Genomic DNA, 21689 nt, shown 5'->3' with positions numbered 1-21689 from the left:
ACAAATGATAAAAATATGTTTATTTATCTTGCTGTGAATTAAAATATTAATGTTGATTAAGAAGTATATAACAAACATTTAAATAAGAATGAATCAAGCTGTAAAACAAAAAGAACAAAGTCTGAATAATGAAGTTTAACAAACTGTCTCCTGTGGAGATAAGTTTGCACACGGCGCCCTCTGGTGGCGGACCATGTTAACGACGCACTTCCGCCCTAGATGACGCAGCATCCGGTTGTGCAGCAGCCATTTTGTCTGTGCGGGCAAGTCTTCCCCGACGGTTACGAACTGCAGTTCCACCTTCGGAAACAATTTTTAAAATGTTGTTGTTGGCGGTTTATTTCACTTTATGTTCCGCGTGAGCGCCGTTTAAAATAAAACAAAATAAAAGCCGCGCGCCGCCATGTCGTGCGCGGAGAGCTACCTCGCTATCATCCGCTATCTGACCGACGAGCGCGAGCCCTACGCGGCCGGGACCCCCGGGAACACCAAGCGGAAGATCCGGAAGGCCGCCACCTGCTACGTGGTCCGGGACGGGACCCTGTTCTACCAGCGCCGCCTCAAGGGCCACAACCACTTCACCGAGCTGCAGGTGGTGCTGCGGGACGGCCAGAGGGAGGAGCTCATCAGGGCCGCCCACGTGCTGCCGGAGGGCGGGGAGCACCTGAACCAGCAGCTCACCTGGGACTCCATCTCCCAGAAGTACTGGTGGAGAGGTAGGGACTGTGGGGGGTAGAGACCTTCACCTGGGACCCATGACTGTGGGGGGTAGAGACCTTCACCTGGGACCCATGACTGTGGGGGGTAGAGACCTTCACCTGGGACCCATGACTGTGGGGGGTAGAGACCTTCACCTGGGACCCATGACTGTGGGGGGTAGAGACCTTCACCTGGGACCCATGAGACTAGGAGACCCGGGTCCCTGTGTGGGGGGGTCAGAGACCAGGAGAACCAGGGAGACCAGATGGTCTCAGGGTCCCGTAGTGGTCAAGAATCAAGAACATGAAGATTGAATAAATATACAAAATATACGACACAAATATTATTACAATATAAAATGGAAAAAGTACATAAAATAAATTCTGTAAAAGTAGTAAATAAATACATAAATACAATAATAATAAATATGGATGTGACGACGCTCACAGGAAACAGGAAGAAGCCGTTAAGTTAAAACTGGAGTATTGACTTATTGACTTATTGATAGTAGATTTCTCGTATTGATCCAGAGAAACAACACGTGACCGTTGTCTCCCCCTAGTGGTGAGTTGAAGCGCTGCGTTCTCGTCACAAGCTGCTGTCCAGTAAGATCATGGAACATGATATTATGATATCATAATAATTCTATGTTTAGTTCGTCGTCTCTGCAGCTCCACAGTGTTTTCTTTAAATCAATAACTAATATACTTCTGCCCTCAGGGATCCTGAAGAACGTGAAGGACCACATCCGGGAATGCTCCTCGTGTCAGAGCCGCCGCGGCGTCGACGACGGCTCCGGCGCTCGGACCTTCACCCGGCCGGGGAGACGCAAGGCGGCCGCCGCCGAGGAAGAGGAGCAGGAGGAAGAGGAGGAAGAGGAGGGAGACGACGGGTCGGTCTTCACCGACTCGTCTTCTCAGCCGAGGTCCAAGACGACCCCCAAACACGAGCTGGTCTTTGTAGGTTCACCTGTTTACCTGTTTACCAGTTCACCCGTTCACTCGTTTACCTGTTTACCAGTTTGGCTCTCATGCTGCTCCACTTCATTAAGGTCTCTCTCTCTCTCTCTCTCTTCCCCCCAGGTGGACAGTAAAGGTGAGGTGAACCAGTTCCTCCCTAAACACAGCCAGACGATGCTGGACCAGCTGAACCAGCAGCGTCTGGGTAACCAGTTCTGTGACATCACGCTGCTGATCGAGGGCGAGGAGCACCGCGCCCACAAGGCGGTGCTGGCGGCCTGCAGCGAGTACTTCAACCAGCTGTTCTACGAGAAGGGCGCCGCCTCCACGCACGAGGCCGTGGTGGACCTGTCCGGTGAGCCGGGTTCTGAGTTCTGATGCCGCAGGTTCTGATTCTGTGTTATTAGCGCCATTAGCGTCATTCGCGCTGCGTTCTTAGCATTATTAACGCTGTTAGCATAATTTGCATCATTAGCGCCATTAGCATCATTAGCATAATTTGCGCTGCGTTATTAGCATAATTATTATTATTAGCACCATTAGCATAATTAGCACCATTTGCGCTATTAGCATAATTTGCATCATTAGCATCATTTGCGTCATTCACGCTGCGTTATTAGCAAATTTGCATCATTAGCGTCATTCGCACTGCGTTATTAGCGTTATTAGCATCATTAGCGTCATTCCCGCCGCTCGGCGTAACATTCTCTCTTTCCGCAACCATTCCGTCTGCATCGCCTCTGCTTGTTCTCCTGTTTGTTCTGAACGCATCGTGACGCCTCTCCTCTCCGCAGGTTTCACCAAAGTCAGCTTCCTGCCGCTGCTGGACTTCGCCTACACGTCCACGCTCACCTTCCACTTCTGCGTCATGGCCGACATCGCCAACCTGGCGCGCCACCTGCTGATGACGGAGGTGCTGCAGATCTGCGAGTCGGTGCACCGGCAGGTGGAGGAGCAGCAGCTGACGGTGTACCAGCGCGGCGACGTGCACACGGTGGTGTCCAGCCGGCCGGCGCCGCCCGGGGGCGCGGCGGAGGACGCCTTCACCGTCACCATCGAGAGCGACGGGCGCGCCGTGGTCACGCAGGGCGGCGAGCCCGTCACCTTCGTGGCGACGCCCGACGAGGCCTACGTCGCCGAGGGGGAAGAGGTGCATTGTGGAGCGGCGGCGGGACAGAGCGACGCGGTGACTCTGATGGCCGAGCCGGGGGAGACGCTCACGCTGATCTCCGGCGGCGGCGACGGCCCGGAGGAGGGCGGCACGATGACCGTGGTCACGCACAGCGGCCAGGCCGGCGCCAGCGAGTCGCTCGCTGTGGTGTCGGCCTGCCTGGTGCTGGAGCAGCAGGCGCCGGCCCCGGGGGCCTTCGTCCTCAACGAGGGCCCGGACCACGCAGACCCCTCGCAGATCGTCACGCTGTCCTCTGAGGCGCCGGCGGATGAGGCGCCGGCGGATGAGACGCCGGTGGAGGAGGCGCCGGTGGAGGAGGCGCCGGTGGAGGAGGCGCCGGTGGAGGAGGCGCCTCCAGAGCCGGTGCCCCAGAAGCGTAAGCGAGGGCGTCCGGCCAAAGTGAAGAAGGAGGTGGAGCTGCAGGAGGACGCCGCTCTGGAGGAGGAGGAGCCCTCCGCCGACGACGAGGTACTCGGGGACAAGCGGGATGTGGCGGGCGACCCGAACCGGAGACGGCTCCGGCAGCGCTCCATCGCCGAGGGCGGCTACGCCCGGCTACACATGGGGCTGGAGGAGGAGGAGGAGGGCCGGAGGGCGGCGGCCTCGCCCAGAGCGGCCGCGCTCAAGGTAGAGACCATGTTTATGACCTGATGCTCGTTATTGATCACTGATGATCCATATCAACGGTTAAAGATCCATATTGCTATTTTTATTATAGCAGCTAGTCCACAAGGAGCCAGAATATTATTTATTTAAACTCAGTAAACTAGCGGTGCTGCTAACGTTACTAGCTCTCCTGTTGGTTCTCCGTTAGCGGTGCTGCTAACGTTACTAGCTCTCCTGTTGGTTCTCCGTTAGCGGTGCTGCTAACGTTACTAGCTCTCCTCCTGTTGGTTCTCCGTTAGCTGTGCTGCTAACATTACTAGCTCTCCTCCTGTTGGTTCTCCGTTAGCGGTGCTGCTAACGTTGCTAGCTCTCCTCCTGTTGGCTCTCTGTTAGCGGTGCTGCTAACGTTACTAGCTCTCCTCCTGTTGGTCTAAACACTGATTGGTTGTTTACAAAGTCACATGATCAGAGACTACAGGAACATCCATGATGTACTGGTCACATGATCTACTGTTCACATGTTCTACTGGTCACATGATCTGCTGGTTAACACTTTAACTGGACCCGTTACTCCTCTGGTGTTGTCCATGATGCGTTCAGGTGCCTCTGAGGACGGGTAAGAGGGGCCGCCCACCAAAGCAGCCGGTAGAGGCTGAAGGTGACGCTCAGTCCGAGGAGCCGGATTCCGGAGCCGCGGACGGCGCGACGCCGGTGGAGTTCAGCGCGGAGGAGGCGGGGCCAAAGGGGGCGGAGCCAGAGGCCAAGCAGGAAGCCGCCGGCGACGGAGAACACACCTGCTCTGAGTGCGGCGCGTCGTTCCAGAGACGATACGCTCTCATCATGCACACGCTGAAGCACGAGAAGGCTCGAGGGTACAAGTGCAGCGTGAGTACCAGAGACATGCTTACTCACAACATGCTTACTCACAACATGCTTATTTACATGCTTACTCACAACATGCTTATTTACATGCTTACTCACAACATGCTTACTCACAACATGCTTATTTACATGCTTACTCACAACATGCTTATTTACATGCTTACTCACAACATGCTTACTCACAACATGCTTACTCACAACATGCTTACTCACAACATGCTTATTTAGAACATGTTTACTCACAACATGCTTACTCACAACATGCTTACTCACAACATGCTTATTCACAACATGTTTACTCACAACATGCTTACTCACAACATGCTTATTTACATGCTTACTCACAACATGCTTATTTACATGCTTACTCACAACATGCTTACTCACAACATGCTTATTTACATGCTTACTCACAACATGCTTATTTACATGCTTACTCACAACATGCTTACTCACAACATGCTTACTCACAACATGCTTATTTAGAACATGTTTACTCACAACATGCTTACTCACAACATGCTTACTCACAACATGCTTATTTACAACATGTTTACTCACAACATGCTTACTCACAACATGCTTACTCACAACATGCTTACTCACAACATGCTTACTCACAACATGTTTATTTACAACATGCTTACTCACAACATGCTTATTTACATGCTTACTCACAACATGCTTATTTACATGCTTACTCACAACATGCTTATTTACATGCTTACTCACAACATGCTTACTCACAACATGCTTATTTACATGCTTACTCACAACATGCTTACTCACAACATGTTTACTCACAACATGTTTACTCACAACATGCTTACTCACAACATGCTTACTCACAACATGCTTACTCACAACATGCTTATTTAGAACATGTTTACTCACAACATGCTTACTCACAACATGCTTACTCACAACATGCTCATTTACAACATGTTTACTCACAACATGCTTACTCACAACATGCTTATTTACATCATGCTTATTTACATGCTTACTCACAACATGCTTATTTACATGCTTACTCACAACATGCTTACTCACAACATGCTTATTTAGAACATGTTTACTCACAACATGCTTACTCACAACATGCTTACTCACAACATGCTTATTTACAACATGTTTACTCACAACATGCTTACTCACAACATGCTTACTCACAACATGCTTACTCACAACATGTTTATTTACAACATGCTTACTCACAACATGCTTATTTACATGCTTACTCACAACATGCTTATTTACATGCTTACTCACAACATGCTTACTCACAACATGCTTATTTACATGCTTACTCACAACATGCTTATTTACATGCTTACTCACAACATGCTTACTCACAACATGCTTATTTAGAACATGTTTACTCACAACATGCTTACTCACAACATGTTTATTTACAACATGTTTACTCACAACATGCTTACTCACAACATGCTTACTCACAACATGCTTATTTACATGCTTACTCACAACATGCTTATTTACATGCTTGCTCACAACATGCTTACTCACATCATGCTTACTCACAACATGTTTATTTACAACATGTTTACTCACAACATGCTTACTCACAACATGCTGACTCGCATGATTACTCACAACATGCTTACTCACAACATGCTTACTCACAACATGTTTATTTACAACATGCTTACTCACAACATGCTTATTTACATGCTTACTCACAACATGCTTATTTACATGCTTACTCACAACATGTTTACTCACATCATGCTTACTCACAACATGTTTATTTACAACATGTTTACTCACAACATGCTTACTCACAACATGCTAACTCGCATGATTACTCACAACATGCTTACTCACAACATGCTTATTTACATGCTTACTCACAACATGCTTACTCACAACATGCTTACTCACAACATGCTTACTCACAACATGCTTACTCACATCATGCTTACTCACAACATGCTTATTTACATGCTTACTCACAACATGCTTATTTACATGCTTACTCACAACATGCTTACTCACAACATGCTTACTCACAACATGTTTACTCACAACATGTTTACTCACAACATGCTTACTCACAACATGCTTACTCACAACATGCTTATTCGCATGCTTACTCACAACATGCTTACTCACAACATGCTTACTCGCATCATGCTTACTCACAACATGCTTATTCGCATGTTTACTCACAACATGCTTACTCGCATCATGCTTACTCGCATCATGCTTACTCGCAACATGCTTACTCGCAACATGCTTACTCGCAACATGCTTACTCGCAACATGCTTACTCGCAACATGCTTACTCGCAACATGCTTACTCGTAACATGCTTACTCGTAACATGCTTACTCGCAACATGCTTACTCACAACATGCTTACTCGCATCATGCTTACTCGCATCATGCTTACTCACAACATGCTTACTCACAACATGCTTACTTACAACATGTTTACTCACAACATGCTTACTCGCATGTTTACTCACAACATGCTTACTCACAACATGTTTACTCACAACATGTTTATTTACATGCTTACTCACAACATGCTTACTCACAACATGCTTATTTAGAACATGCTTATTTAGAACATGCTTACTCACAACATGTTTATTTACAACATGTTTACTCACAACATGTTTACTCACAACATGTTTACTCACAACATGTTTATTTACAACATGTTTACTCACAACATGCTTACTCACAACGTGCTTACTCGCAACATGCTTACTCACAACATGTTTACTCACAACGTGTTTACTCACAACGTGTTTATTTACATGCTTACTCACAACATGCTTCCTCACAACATGTTTACTCGCAACATGTTTACTCACAACATGCTTACTCGCATGTTTACTCACAACATGTTTACTCACAACATGTTTACTCAACATGTTTATTTACATGTTTACTCACAACATGTTTATTTACATGTTTACTAACAACGTGTTTACTCACAACATGTTTATTTACATGTTTACTCACAACATGTTTACTCACACATGTTTATTTACATGTTTACTCACAACGTGTTTACTCACAACGTGTTTATTTACATGTTTACTCACAACATGTTTATTTACATGTTTACTCACAACATGTTTATTTACATGTTTACTCACAACATGTTTACTCACAACATGTTTATTTACATGCTTACTCACAACATGTATATTTACAACATGCTTACTCACAACATGTTTATTTACAACATGTTTACTCACAACATGCTTACTCACAACATGTGTACTCACAACATGCTTACTTGCATGTTTACTCACAACATGCTTACTCACAACATGTTTATTTACATGCTTACTCACAACATGTATATTTACAACATGCTTACTCACAACATGTTTATTTACAACATGTTTACTCACAACATGCTTACTCACAACATGTTTACTCACAACATGCTTACTCACAACATGCTTACTCACAACATGCTAACTCGCAACATGCTTACTCGCATCATGCTTACTCACAACATGCTTACTCACAACATGCTTACTCACAACATGTTTATTTACAACATGCTTACTCACAACATGTTTACTCACAACATGCTTACTCGCATGTTTACTCACAACATGCTTACTCACAACATGTTTACTCACAACATGTTTATTTACATGCTTACTCACAACATGTTTACTCACAACATGTATATTTACATGCTTACTCACAACATGTTTACTCACAACATGCTTACTCACAACATGCTTACTCACAACATGCTAACTCGCAACATGCTTACTCGCATCATGCTTACTCACAACATGCTTACTCACAACATGCTTACTCACAACATGTTTATTTACAACATGCTTACTCACAACATGTTTACTCACAACATGCTTACTCGCATGTTTACTCACAACATGCTTACTCACAACATGTTTACTCACAACATGTTTATTTACATGCTTACTCACAACATGCTTACTCACAACGTGCTTACTCGCAACATGCTTACTCACAACGTGCTTACTTGCAACATGCTTACTCACAACATGTTTACTCACAACGTTTTTACTCACAACGTGTTTATTTACATGTTTACTCACAACATGCTTCCTCACAACATGTTTACTCGCAACATGTTTACTCACAATATGCTTACTCGCATGTTTACTCACAACATGTTTACTCACAACATGCTCACAACATGTTTACTCACAACATGTTTATTTACATGCTTACTAACAACGTGTTTACTCACAACATGTTTATTTACATGTTTACTCACAACATGTTTACTCACACCATGTTTATTTACATGTTTACTCACAACATGTTTATTTACATGTTTACTCACAACATGTTTATTTACATGCTTACTCACAACATGCTTATTTACATGCTTACTCACAACATGCTTATTTACATGCTTACTCACAACATGCTTACTCACAACATGCTTATTTAGAACATGTTTACTCACAACATGCTTACTCACAACATGCTTACTCACAACATGCTTATTTACAACATGTTTACTCACAACATGCTTACTCACAACATGCTTACTCACAACATGCTTACTCACAACATGTTTATTTACAACATGCTTACTCACAACATGCTTATTTACATGCTTACTCACAACATGCTTATTTACATGCTTACTCACAACATGCTTACTCACAACATGCTTATTTACATGCTTACTCACAACATGCTTATTTACATGCTTACTCACAACATGCTTACTCACAACATGCTTATTTAGAACATGTTTACTCACAACATGCTTACTCACAACATGTTTATTTACAACATGTTTACTCACAACATGCTTACTCACAACATGCTTACTCACAACATGCTTATTTACATGCTTACTCACAACATGCTTATTTACATGCTTACTCACAACATGCTTACTCACATCATGCTTACTCACAACATGTTTATTTACAACATGTTTACTCACAACATGCTTACTCACAACATGCTGACTCGCATGATTACTCACAACATGCTTACTCACAACATGCTTACTCACAACATGTTTATTTACAACATGCTTACTCACAACATGCTTATTTACATGCTTACTCACAACATGCTTATTTACATGCTTACTCACAACATGTTTACTCACATCATGCTTACTCACAACATGTTTATTTACAACATGTTTACTCACAACATGCTTACTCACAACATGCTAACTCGCATGATTACTCACAACATGCTTACTCACAACATGCTTATTTACATGCTTACTCACAACATGCTTACTCACAACATGCTTACTCACAACATGCTTACTCACAACATGCTTACTCACATCATGCTTACTCACAACATGCTTATTTACATGCTTACTCACAACATGCTTATTTACATGCTTACTCACAACATGCTTACTCACAACATGCTTACTCACAACATGTTTACTCACAACATGTTTACTCACAACATGCTTACTCACAACATGCTTACTCACAACATGCTTATTCGCATGCTTACTCACAACATGCTTACTCACAACATGCTTACTCGCATCATGCTTACTCACAACATGCTTATTCGCATGTTTACTCACAACATGCTTACTCGCATCATGCTTACTCGCATCATGCTTACTCGCAACATGCTTACTCGCAACATGCTTACTCGCAACATGCTTACTCGCAACATGCTTACTCGCAACATGCTTACTCGCAACATGCTTACTCGTAACATGCTTACTCGTAACATGCTTACTCGCAACATGCTTACTCACAACATGCTTACTCGCATCATGCTTACTCGCATCATGCTTACTCACAACATGCTTACTCACAACATGCTTACTTACAACATGTTTACTCACAACATGCTTACTCGCATGTTTACTCACAACATGCTTACTCACAACATGTTTACTCACAACATGTTTATTTACATGCTTACTCACAACATGCTTACTCACAACATGCTTATTTAGAACATGCTTATTTAGAACATGCTTACTCACAACATGTTTATTTACAACATGTTTACTCACAACATGTTTACTCACAACATGTTTACTCACAACATGTTTATTTACAACATGTTTACTCACAACATGCTTACTCACAACGTGCTTACTCGCAACATGCTTACTCACAACATGTTTACTCACAACGTGTTTACTCACAACGTGTTTATTTACATGCTTACTCACAACATGCTTCCTCACAACATGTTTACTCGCAACATGTTTACTCACAACATGCTTACTCGCATGTTTACTCACAACATGTTTACTCACAACATGTTTACTCAACATGTTTATTTACATGTTTACTCACAACATGTTTATTTACATGTTTACTAACAACGTGTTTACTCACAACATGTTTATTTACATGTTTACTCACAACATGTTTACTCACACATGTTTATTTACATGTTTACTCACAACGTGTTTACTCACAACGTGTTTATTTACATGTTTACTCACAACATGTTTATTTACATGTTTACTCACAACATGTTTATTTACATGTTTACTCACAACATGTTTACTCACAACATGTTTATTTACATGCTTACTCACAACATGTATATTTACAACATGCTTACTCACAACATGTTTATTTACAACATGTTTACTCACAACATGCTTACTCACAACATGTGTACTCACAACATGCTTACTTGCATGTTTACTCACAACATGCTTACTCACAACATGTTTATTTACATGCTTACTCACAACATGTATATTTACAACATGCTTACTCACAACATGTTTATTTACAACATGTTTACTCACAACATGCTTACTCACAACATGTTTACTCACAACATGCTTACTCACAACATGCTTACTCACAACATGCTAACTCGCAACATGCTTACTCGCATCATGCTTACTCACAACATGCTTACTCACAACATGCTTACTCACAACATGTTTATTTACAACATGCTTACTCACAACATGTTTACTCACAACATGCTTACTCGCATGTTTACTCACAACATGCTTACTCACAACATGTTTACTCACAACATGTTTATTTACATGCTTACTCACAACATGTTTACTCACAACATGTATATTTACATGCTTACTCACAACATGTTTACTCACAACATGCTTACTCACAACATGCTTACTCACAACATGCTAACTCGCAACATGCTTACTCGCATCATGCTTACTCACAACATGCTTACTCACAACATGCTTACTCACAACATGTTTATTTACAACATGCTTACTCACAACATGTTTACTCACAACATGCTTACTCGCATGTTTACTCACAACATGCTTACTCACAACATGTTTACTCACAACATGTTTATTTACATGCTTACTCACAACATGCTTACTCACAACGTGCTTACTCGCAACATGCTTACTCACAACGTGCTTACTTGCAACATGCTTACTCACAACATGTTTACTCACAACGTTTTTACTCACAACGTGTTTATTTACATGTTTACTCACAACATGCTTCCTCACAACATGTTTACTCGCAACATGTTTACTCACAATATGCTTACTCGCATGTTTACTCACAACATGTTTACTCACAACATGCTCACAACATGTTTACTCACAACATGTTTATTTACATGCTTACTAACAACGTGTTTACTCACAACATGTTTATTTACATGTTTACTCACAACATGTTTACTCACACCATGTTTATTTACATGTTTACTCACAACATGTTTATTTACATGTTTACTCACAACATGTTTATTTACATGTTTACTCACAACATGTTTATTTACATGTTTACTCACAACATGTTTATTTACATGTTTACTCACAACATGCTTACTCACAACATGTTTACTCACAACATGCTTACTCACAACGTGTTTATTTACATGCTTACTCACAACGTGTTTATTTACATGTTTACTCACAACGTGTTTAGTCACACCGTGTTTACTCACAACATGTTTACATGTCCGTGTCCCTGCAGCTGTGCAGTAAGGAGTTCCAGTACGCCGCCTCTCTCCGGGCTCACCTGGCCCGGCACAAGCAGCAGAGCAGCCAGCGGGCGCCGGTCTCCAAGCCAGCCGGCGCCGAGGTCCAGCCGGACGGCGACCTGGACGAGAATACGTCGGCGGCGGCGGCGCCGCACACCAAGAGGGAGTTCGTGTGCGACATCTGCGGGAAGACGCTGCCGAAGCTCTACTCGCTGAGGATCCACATGCTGAACCACACGGGCGTCCGGCCGCACGCCTGCAAGGTCTGCGGGAAGACCTTCGCCCACAAGCACAGCCTGAAGATGCACCGCGCGCTGCACGACGTGTCCAAGCAGTTCCAGTGCGGCTTCTGCAAGAAGGCCTTCGTCAGCAAGCGCAGCATGGAGGAGCACACCAGCCTGCACACGGGTACGCTTCCTTTAGCTTTCAGCTAATGCTGCTTCAATATATTTTAAAGAATTACTGTTGATCAACATTGAGAGGATCAGTTGGGCGTCATCAGCATAGCTATGGTAGGAAAAGAAATGTGAGCGAAAGACAGAGAGAAGAGGAGAGGACCCAGGACGGAGCCTTGAGGGACCCCAGTAGTTTTTTCCACTGAAGACCAGTGAGGAAATGTTTCTTATCTCCACGTGTTCACCATGAACCTTAACCCTTAACTTGCTCCACAGGTGAGTCAAAGTACCTCTGCAACACCTGTGGAGCCACTTTCCACCGAGCCTCGGCTCTGAGCAAGCACCTGAAGAAGCACCTGCCCAGACCCGACGTCCGTCCGTTCGCCTGCGCTCAGTGAGTATCCCCGTCCCTCCATCTCTCTATCCCGTGCACCCCTCTATCCCCCCGTCCCTCCATCCCCCGTCCCTCCACCCCTCTACCCCTCCATCCCCCGTCCCTCCGTCACTCCATCCCCCTATCCGTCCACCCCTCCATCCCTCCATCCCTCTACCCCGCCATCCCCCCGTCCCTCCACCCCTGCATCCTCGTCCCTCCACCCTTTACCCCTGTATCCGTCCATCCCCGTCCCTCCATCCCTCTACCCCTCCATCTCCCCGTCCCTCCATCCCTCTACCCCTCCATCCCCATCCCTCCATCCCCCTATCCGTCCACCCCGCCATCCCCCCGTCCCTCCATCCCCCGTCCCTCCCCCCTTGCATCCTCGTCCCTCCACCCTTTACCCCTCTATCCGTCCACCCCTCCATCTCCATCCCCGTCCCTTCATCCCTCTACCCTTCCATCTCCCCGTCCCTCCATCCCTCTACCCCTCCATCCCCCGTCCCTCCACCCTCTACCCCTCTATCCGTCCACCCTTCCATCTCCATCCCCGTCCCTCCATCCCTCTACCCCAGTGATTGTCAACCAGTGTGTCACGGCACACCAGTGTGCTGTGACAGATCGTCAGGTGTGCCGTGAGAAAATTTCCAATTTCACTTAATTGGTCCAAAAAAATATTATTTAGCTGCCGCAAATAATGTTCCATTGTTGAGCATCTGAGCTGCAATATAGTGTCTGGCCTAGTAGTTTCCTATAGAACAGGTCTGCACCTTGTTCTGCTATTAAACAAACTAAACGGCCGTATGTTATTGATCGTACACGACAGCTTGTCATTTCTGGGTCGCGTTACAACTCTTTCCTCCCCGATGCGATGCACACAGGAGACACAGTGGACAGAGAGCTATCACTATTTTAAGCTATGAGCTCTCATGTTTAAAGCCCAACAGTTAAGGTATTTGTAGGTCAAGACAAACGTCCAACAGGCTGCAGCCTGGAGATCCATCAATGACGTTTCTGAGGCTCTGGAAATATTCTTCCAAAAGCCCGAAAAACACACTGAAGTGACAAAGCCTGCTCACTTTGTGGTCATCATTAAAATAAATGAACACCATGTTTCCTTTAAGTCAGTATTTATCAAACTGGGGCGTAGTACAGGTGGGGCGCAAGAGGAAATGCTGGTTTTACCGTACGCCGTTAATGGGTCACATGCACATGTACGACTCGCCGATTCTTGTCATTTCGCCAAAAGCCGATCTTTATGAGATCTCCGTGAGGTCGTCTTTTCAACATGGAGCATGAATTGAGAACGGCTGCATCAAATCTACCTCGTTTTAAAAAGAGTTGCAGAGGAAAGCAGCTCACTGCAGCCACTATTAATGATACAACGTTATGCTCACACATCTGCACTCATTCTGTTTTGCAAAAAAATAGCTTGTTGTTTTCCACAATAAGCTATTTAGTTGTAACTAAATATTAGTTATTTTTTGCACAGATATAACTTTATTTTCATTTTTCTAACAAAGTGATAACACATTTGTTTTTGTCTGATGGAGCAATCTGGTTTAATTGAAAGTGATTTCAATGTTCTATTATTTATAAAAGCACAGATGGAGTCACTAGTACTGTGAAGTATTACTTTGTAGTACTGTGAGGTGCCACGATGTAGTATGTCCGTCAGTCCCCTCCCCCCAAAGCTGTAAACCAGGGGAAACACTAAATAATGTGACATTCTGTAACTTTTTGGGTTGTTGGTGTGCCGCGGGATTTTTTTTATTGTAGAAAATGTGCCGCGGCTCAAAAAAGGTTGAAAAACACTGCACTACCCCTCCATCCCCGTCCCTCCACCCCTCCATTCCCCCCGTCCCTCCATCTCCCTATCCATCCACCCCTCCGTCCCCCCATCCCTCTATCCCCCCCGTCCTCAACCCAAACTCCCCACCCCTCCATCCCCCCATCCCTCCATCCACCCGTCCCTCCAACCCCCCCGTCCTGTCCCGTGACAGCCTTCTGACGCTCTGTCCCCTCAGCTGTGACAAGAGGTTCTACGAGGCGAAAGACCTGCAGCAGCACATGAACAAGCACATGGGCCTGAAGCCGTTCCAGTGCCAGGTGTGTGGGAAGTGCTACAGCTGGAAGAAGGACTGGTACTCCCACGTCAAGTCCCACAGCGTGGCCGAGCCCTTCAAGTAAGTCCTCCTGGTCTGTGTGTCCCCGTGTGTCCTCAGGTGTAACATGTGTCCTTTACATTTAGCTGACCTGTGTTACACGTGTCCTCATGTCCCCTCGTGTGTCCTCAGGTGTAACATGTGTCCTCGTGTGTAACACGTGTCCTCAGGTGTAACATGTGTCCTCATGTCCCCCGTGTGTCCTCAGGTGTAACGTCTGTGGGAAGGAGTTCTTTGAGAAGGCTCTGTTCAGGAGACACGTGAAGAAAGCGACTCACGGGAAGAAAGGCCGAGTGAAGCAGAACCTGGAGAGAGAGTGTGAGCAGTGTGGCAGGAAGTTCACTCAGCTGAGGGAGTACCGGCGGCACGTCAACAACCACCAGGGTGAGTTCATGTGATGAAAGACAAATGTTTCTAGGACTGGGCGGTATGGCCAAAAATTCATATCACGGTATTTTGTAAGATTCTGGAGGTTTCACGGTATATCACGTTTTTTATTTAAACACAAGTTACAACATGACTAAAGTTACAACATGACTAAAGTTATAACGTGACTAAAGTTATAACCATGACTAAAGTTACAACATGACTAAAGTTATAACATGACTAAAGTTATAACATGACTAAAGTTACAACATGACTAAAGTTACAACATGACTAAAGTTACAACATGACTAAAGTTACAACATGACTAAAGTTACAACATGACTAAAGTTATAACATGACTAAAGTTATAACCATGACTAAAGTTATAACATGACTAAAGTTATAACATGACTAAAGTTATAACATGACTAAAGTTATAACATGACTAAAGTTACAACATGACTAAAGTTACAACATGACTAAAGTTATAACATGACTAAAGTTATAACATGACTAAAGTTATAACATGACTAAAGTTATAACATGACTAAAGTTATAACATGACTAAAGTTACAACATGACTAAAGTTACAACATGACTAAAGTTACAACATGACTAAAGTTACAACATGACTAAAGTTACAACATGACTAAAGTTATAACCATGACTAAAGTTACAACATGACTAAAGTTACAACATGACTAAAGTTACAACATGACTAAAGTTACAACATGACTAAAGTTACAACATGACTAAAGTTACAACCATGACTAAAGTTACAACATGACTAAAGTTATAACATGACTAAAGTTACAACATGACTAAAGTTATAACATGACTAAAGTTACAACATGACTAAAGTTATAACCATGACTAAAGTTACAACATGACTAAAGTTATAACATGACTAAAGTTATAACCATGACTAAAGTTACAACATGACTAAAGTTATAACATGACTAAAGTTACAACATGACTAAAGTTATAACCATGACTAAAGTTACAACATGACTAAAGTTATAACATGACTAAAGTTATAACATGACTAAAGTTACAACATGACTAAAGTTATAACATGACTAAAGTTACAACATGACTAAAGTTACAACATGACTAAAGTTACAACATGACTAAAGTTACAACATGACTAAAGTTACAACATGACTAAAGTTATAACCATGACTAAAGTTACAACATGACTAAAGTTACAACATGACTAAAGTTACAACATGACTAAAGTTATAACATGACTAAAGTTACAACATGACTAAAGTTACAACATGACTAAAGTTACAACATGACTAAAGTTATAACATGACTAAAGTTACAACATGACTAAAGTTACAACATGACTAAAGTTATAACCATGACTAAAGTTACAACATGACTAAAGTTATAACATGACTAAAGTTACAACATGACTAAAGTTATAACCATGACTAAAGTTACAACATGACTAAAGTTATAACATGACTAAAGTTACAACATGACTAAAGTTACAACATGACTAAAGTTACAACATGACTAAAGTTATAACATGACTAAAGTTACAACATGACTAAAGTTACAACATGACTAAAGTTATAACATGACTAAAGTTACAACATGACTAAAGTTACAACATGACTAAAGTTATAACCATGACTAAAGTTACAACATGACTAAAGTTACAACATGACTAAAGTTACAACATGACTAAAGTTACAACATGACTAAAGTTACAACATGACTAAAGTTATAACCATGACTAAAGTTATAACCATGACTAAAGTTACAACATGACTAAAGTTACAACATGACTAAAGTTATAACATGACTAAAGTTACAACATGACTAAAGTTATAACCATGACTAAAGTTATAACCATGACTAAAGTTACAACATGACTAAAGTTACAACATGACTAAAGTTACAACATGACTAAAGTTATAACCATGACTAAAGTTACAACATGACTAAAGTTACAACATGACTAAAGTTACAACATGACTAAAGTTACAACATGACTAAAGTTATAACATGACTAAAGTTACAACATGACTAAAGTTACAACATGACTAAAGTTACAACATGACTAAAGTTATAACCATGACTAAAGTTACAACATGACTAAAGTTACAACATGACTAAAGTTACAACATGACTAAAGTTATAACATGACTAAAGTTACAACATGACTAAAGTTACAACATGACTAAAGTTACAACATGACTAAAGTTACAACATGACTAAAGTTACAACATGACTAAAGTTACAACATGACTAAAGTTATAACATGACTAAAGTTACAACATGACTAAAGTTATAACCATGACTAAAGTTATAACCATGACTAAAGTTACAACATGACTAAAGTTACAACATGACTAAAGTTATAACATGACTAAAGTTACAACATGACTAAAGTTATAACATGACTAAAGTTACAACATGACTAAAGTTATAACCATGACTAAAGTTACAACATGACTAAAGTTATAACATGACTAAAGTTACAACATGACTAAAGTTATAACATGACTAAAGTTACAACATGACTAAAGTTATAACCATGACTAAAGTTACAACATGACTAAAGTTACAACATGACTAAAGTTACAACATGACTAAAGTTATAACATGACTAAAGTTACAACATGACTAAAGTTATAACATGACTAAAGTTACAACATGACTAAAGTTACAACATGACTAAAGTTATAACCATGACTAAAGTTATAACATGACTAAAGTTACAACATGACTAAAGTTACAACATGACTAAAGTTACAACATGACTAAAGTTATAACATGACTAAAGTTATAACATGACTAAAGTTATAACCATGACTAAAGTTACAACATGACTAAAGTTACAACATGACTAAAGTTACAACATGACTAAAGTTATAACATGACTAAAGTTACAACATGACTAAAGTTATAACATGACTAAAGTTATAACATGACTAAAGTTACAACATGACTAAAGTTATAACATGACTAAAGTTACAACATGACTAAAGTTATAACATGACTAAAGTTATAACATGACTAAAGTTACAACATGACTAAAGTTATAACATGACTAAAGTTATAACATGACTAAAGTTACAACATGACTAAAGTTATAACATGACTAAAGTTACAACATGACTAAAGTTACAACATGACTAAAGTTATAACCATGACTAAAGTTATAACATGACTAAAGTTACAACATGACTAAAGTTACAACATGACTAAAGTTACAACATGACTAAAGTTATAACCATGACTAAAGTTACAACATGACTAAAGTTATAACATGACTAAAGTTATAACATGACTAAAGTTATAACCATGACTAAAGTTACAACATGACTAAAGTTACAACATGACTAAAGTTACAACATGACTAAAGTTATAACATGACTAAAGTTACAACATGACTAAAGTTATAACATGACTAAAGTTATAACATGACTAAAGTTACAACATGACTAAAGTTATAACATGACTAAAGTTACAACATGACTAAAGTTACAACATGACTAAAGTTATAACCATGACTAAAGTTATAACATGACTAAAGTTACAACATGACTAAAGTTACAACATGACTAAAGTTATAACCATGACTAAAGTTACAACATGACTAAAGTTATAACATGACTAAAGTTATAACATGACTAAAGTTACAACATGACTAAAGTTACAACATGACTAAAGTTACAACATGACTAAAGTTACAACATGACTAAAGTTACAACATGACTAAAGTTACAACATGACTAAAGTTACAACATGACTAAAGTTATAACATGACTAAATGACTAAAGTTACAACATGACTAAATGACTAAAGTTACAACATGACTACATGACTAAAGTTACAACATGACTAAAGTTATAACCAGTATCAGGACAGATAAAAGTTGACTTTCTGTTGTAACGTTGCCCCCACCTCCCCACCCCCCCGCCCCCCCTGCCCTCCCCATGCCCCCCGCCCTTCCGCAGGAGTGAAGCCGTTCGAGTGCCTGACGTGCGGTGTGGCGTGGGCCGACGCCCGCTCCCTGAAGCGCCACGTGCGCACGCACACGGGCGAGCGCCCGTACGTGTGCCCGATGTGCCAGGAGGCGCACATCGACGCCCGCACGCTGCGCAAGCACATGGCCAAGTTCCACGGGGACAACCTGCCGGGCAAGATCATGCTGGAGAAGGACACGCTGCAGTTCCACAACCAGGGCACGCAGGTGGAGCACGCCGTCAGCATCCTGGCCTCCGAGCTGCCGCCGGAGCTGAGGCCCGGCCCGCCGGAGGGGGAGGAGGGCGGGGAGGAGCAGGAGGTGGAGGAGGTGCTCATCACGGAGGAGACGGTGGAGGCGGTGCAGGGCGTGCAGGCGGCGGGCGAGGGCCCGGCCTCCAGCACGCTTTCGGACCAGGGCATCATGCAGGTGGTGAACTACGTCCTCGCCCAGCAGGGCCTCAATGACCCCAAGATGGAGGACGGGCCCGAGGTCATCCAGACCATGGAGGTCGAGGTGGCCCACGTGGCTGAGGTGGAGTGACTCGCTGGGGAGGGAGGGAGAGAGAGAGAGAGAGAGAGAGAGAGATGTTCCGTCAATGTAAATATATACCATGTGTGAATAAATGAATGAATTGACTCACGACGACTCAGAGGAATAAAGAGGAAACACACGACTATGGGTTCATCTAACAGCAGATAATTCACTCACTCACTCAGTCACTCATTCATTCACTTTAACTCATTCTCTTTCACTATTTCACTTTCTCATTCATTCTCATTCACTCAGTCACTTTCACTCATTCACTTTTACTCTTTCATTCATTCACTCAGTCATCTACTTGAACTCATTCACGCTGACTCATTCCCTTTGAATTCAGTTCAGTTTATTTTATATAGCCCAACATCACAAATACAAACTCCCCTCAGGGCTTTACAGTCTTTAGCATAACATCCTGTCCCGGGACCTCACATCGGATCAGGAACAACTCCCCAAATAAAGAGAGTAGAAACCCTTTCACAGGGAAAACAGGAAGAACCTTTATAGAGCAACAGAGGAGGATCCCTCTCCCGGATGGACAGAAGAATAGATGTCATGTGACCAGAATGAACAACTTAACAGATACAGCACATTACATGAATATGACAGGAATTATTCATATAATGAGTAGTATACGCAAGGTGCATGATCCAGAAGGAGGGAGAGAGGAGGGGCATCAGCAGGGCCATGGCAGGAGGTAGGAGACATGAGACAGGAGACAGGAGGTAGAAGACAGGAGACAGGAGGTAGGAGACAGGAGGTAGAAGACAGGAGACAGGAGGTAGGAGACAGGAGACAGGAGGTAGGAGACAGGAGGTAGAAGACAGGAGACAGGAGGTAGGAGACAGGAGACAGGAGGTAGGAGACAGGAGGTAGGAGACAGGAGACAGGAGGTAGGAGACAGGAGGTAGAAGACAGGAGACAGGAGGTAGGAGACAGGAGGTAGAAGACAGGAGACAGGAGGTAGGAGACAGGAGGTAGGAGACAGGAGGTAGGAGGTAGGAGACAGGAGATAGGAGACAGGAGGTAGGAGACAGGAGGTAGGAGGCAGGACCGGCTCCAAGCACAATCCATGGAAACTTGAGGCGAGGAAGCACAGAGGCTCCCGGAAAAAAAAGCTCAGTGTGTCCTAAGCTGTCCCCCAGCAGTATAAGCCTATAGTATAGCACAGTAATCCAGTCTGCATGGAAATGCATGGATCACTGTTTCTGCAGTCACTTTCACTCATTCACTTTAACTCATTCACTTTCATTTATTCTCTTTCACTCATTCACTTTCACACTTTAACTCATTCACTTTCACTCATTCACTTTCACTTATTCTCTTTCACTCATTCTCTTTCACTTATTCACTTTCACTCATTCACTTTCACTTATTCTCTTTCACTCATTCTCTTTCACTTATTCACTTTCACTCATTCACTTTCACTTATTCTCTTTCACTCATTCACTTTCACTCATTCACTTTCACTTTTTCACTCATTCTCTTTCACTCATTCGCGTTCACTCATTCACTTTCATTCATTCTCATTCACTTTCACTCATTCACTTTCACTCATTCTCTTTCACTTATTCACTTTCACTTATTCACTTTC

At 42.5% G+C, this 21689-nt stretch overlaps 1 protein-coding gene across 1 annotated transcript; it reads left to right on the top strand.

Annotated features, from left to right (window-relative positions):
* Positions 1–403: 403 nt before the first annotated feature.
* On the top strand, positions 404–20161 carry zbtb11 (zinc finger and BTB domain containing 11; the record flags this gene model as incomplete). The annotated part of the gene is made up of 10 exons (XM_079221071.1): positions 404–716; positions 1420–1658; positions 1782–2013; positions 2453–3456; positions 4036–4320; positions 12262–12676; positions 12940–13057; positions 15067–15225; positions 15413–15588; positions 19548–20161. The coding sequence occupies 10 exons, from the start codon at positions 404–406 to the stop codon at positions 20096–20098; spliced, it is 3492 nt and encodes a 1163-aa protein (XP_079077197.1). The 3' UTR covers positions 20099–20161.
* Positions 20162–21689: the final 1528 nt, after the last annotated feature.

Source organism: Taurulus bubalis, assembly GCF_910589615.1.
Source record: "Taurulus bubalis genome assembly, chromosome: 7".
Classification (NCBI taxonomy): domain Eukaryota; kingdom Metazoa; phylum Chordata; class Actinopteri; order Perciformes; family Cottidae; genus Taurulus; species Taurulus bubalis.
This window is presented reverse-complemented; position numbering and strand designations above follow the sequence as displayed.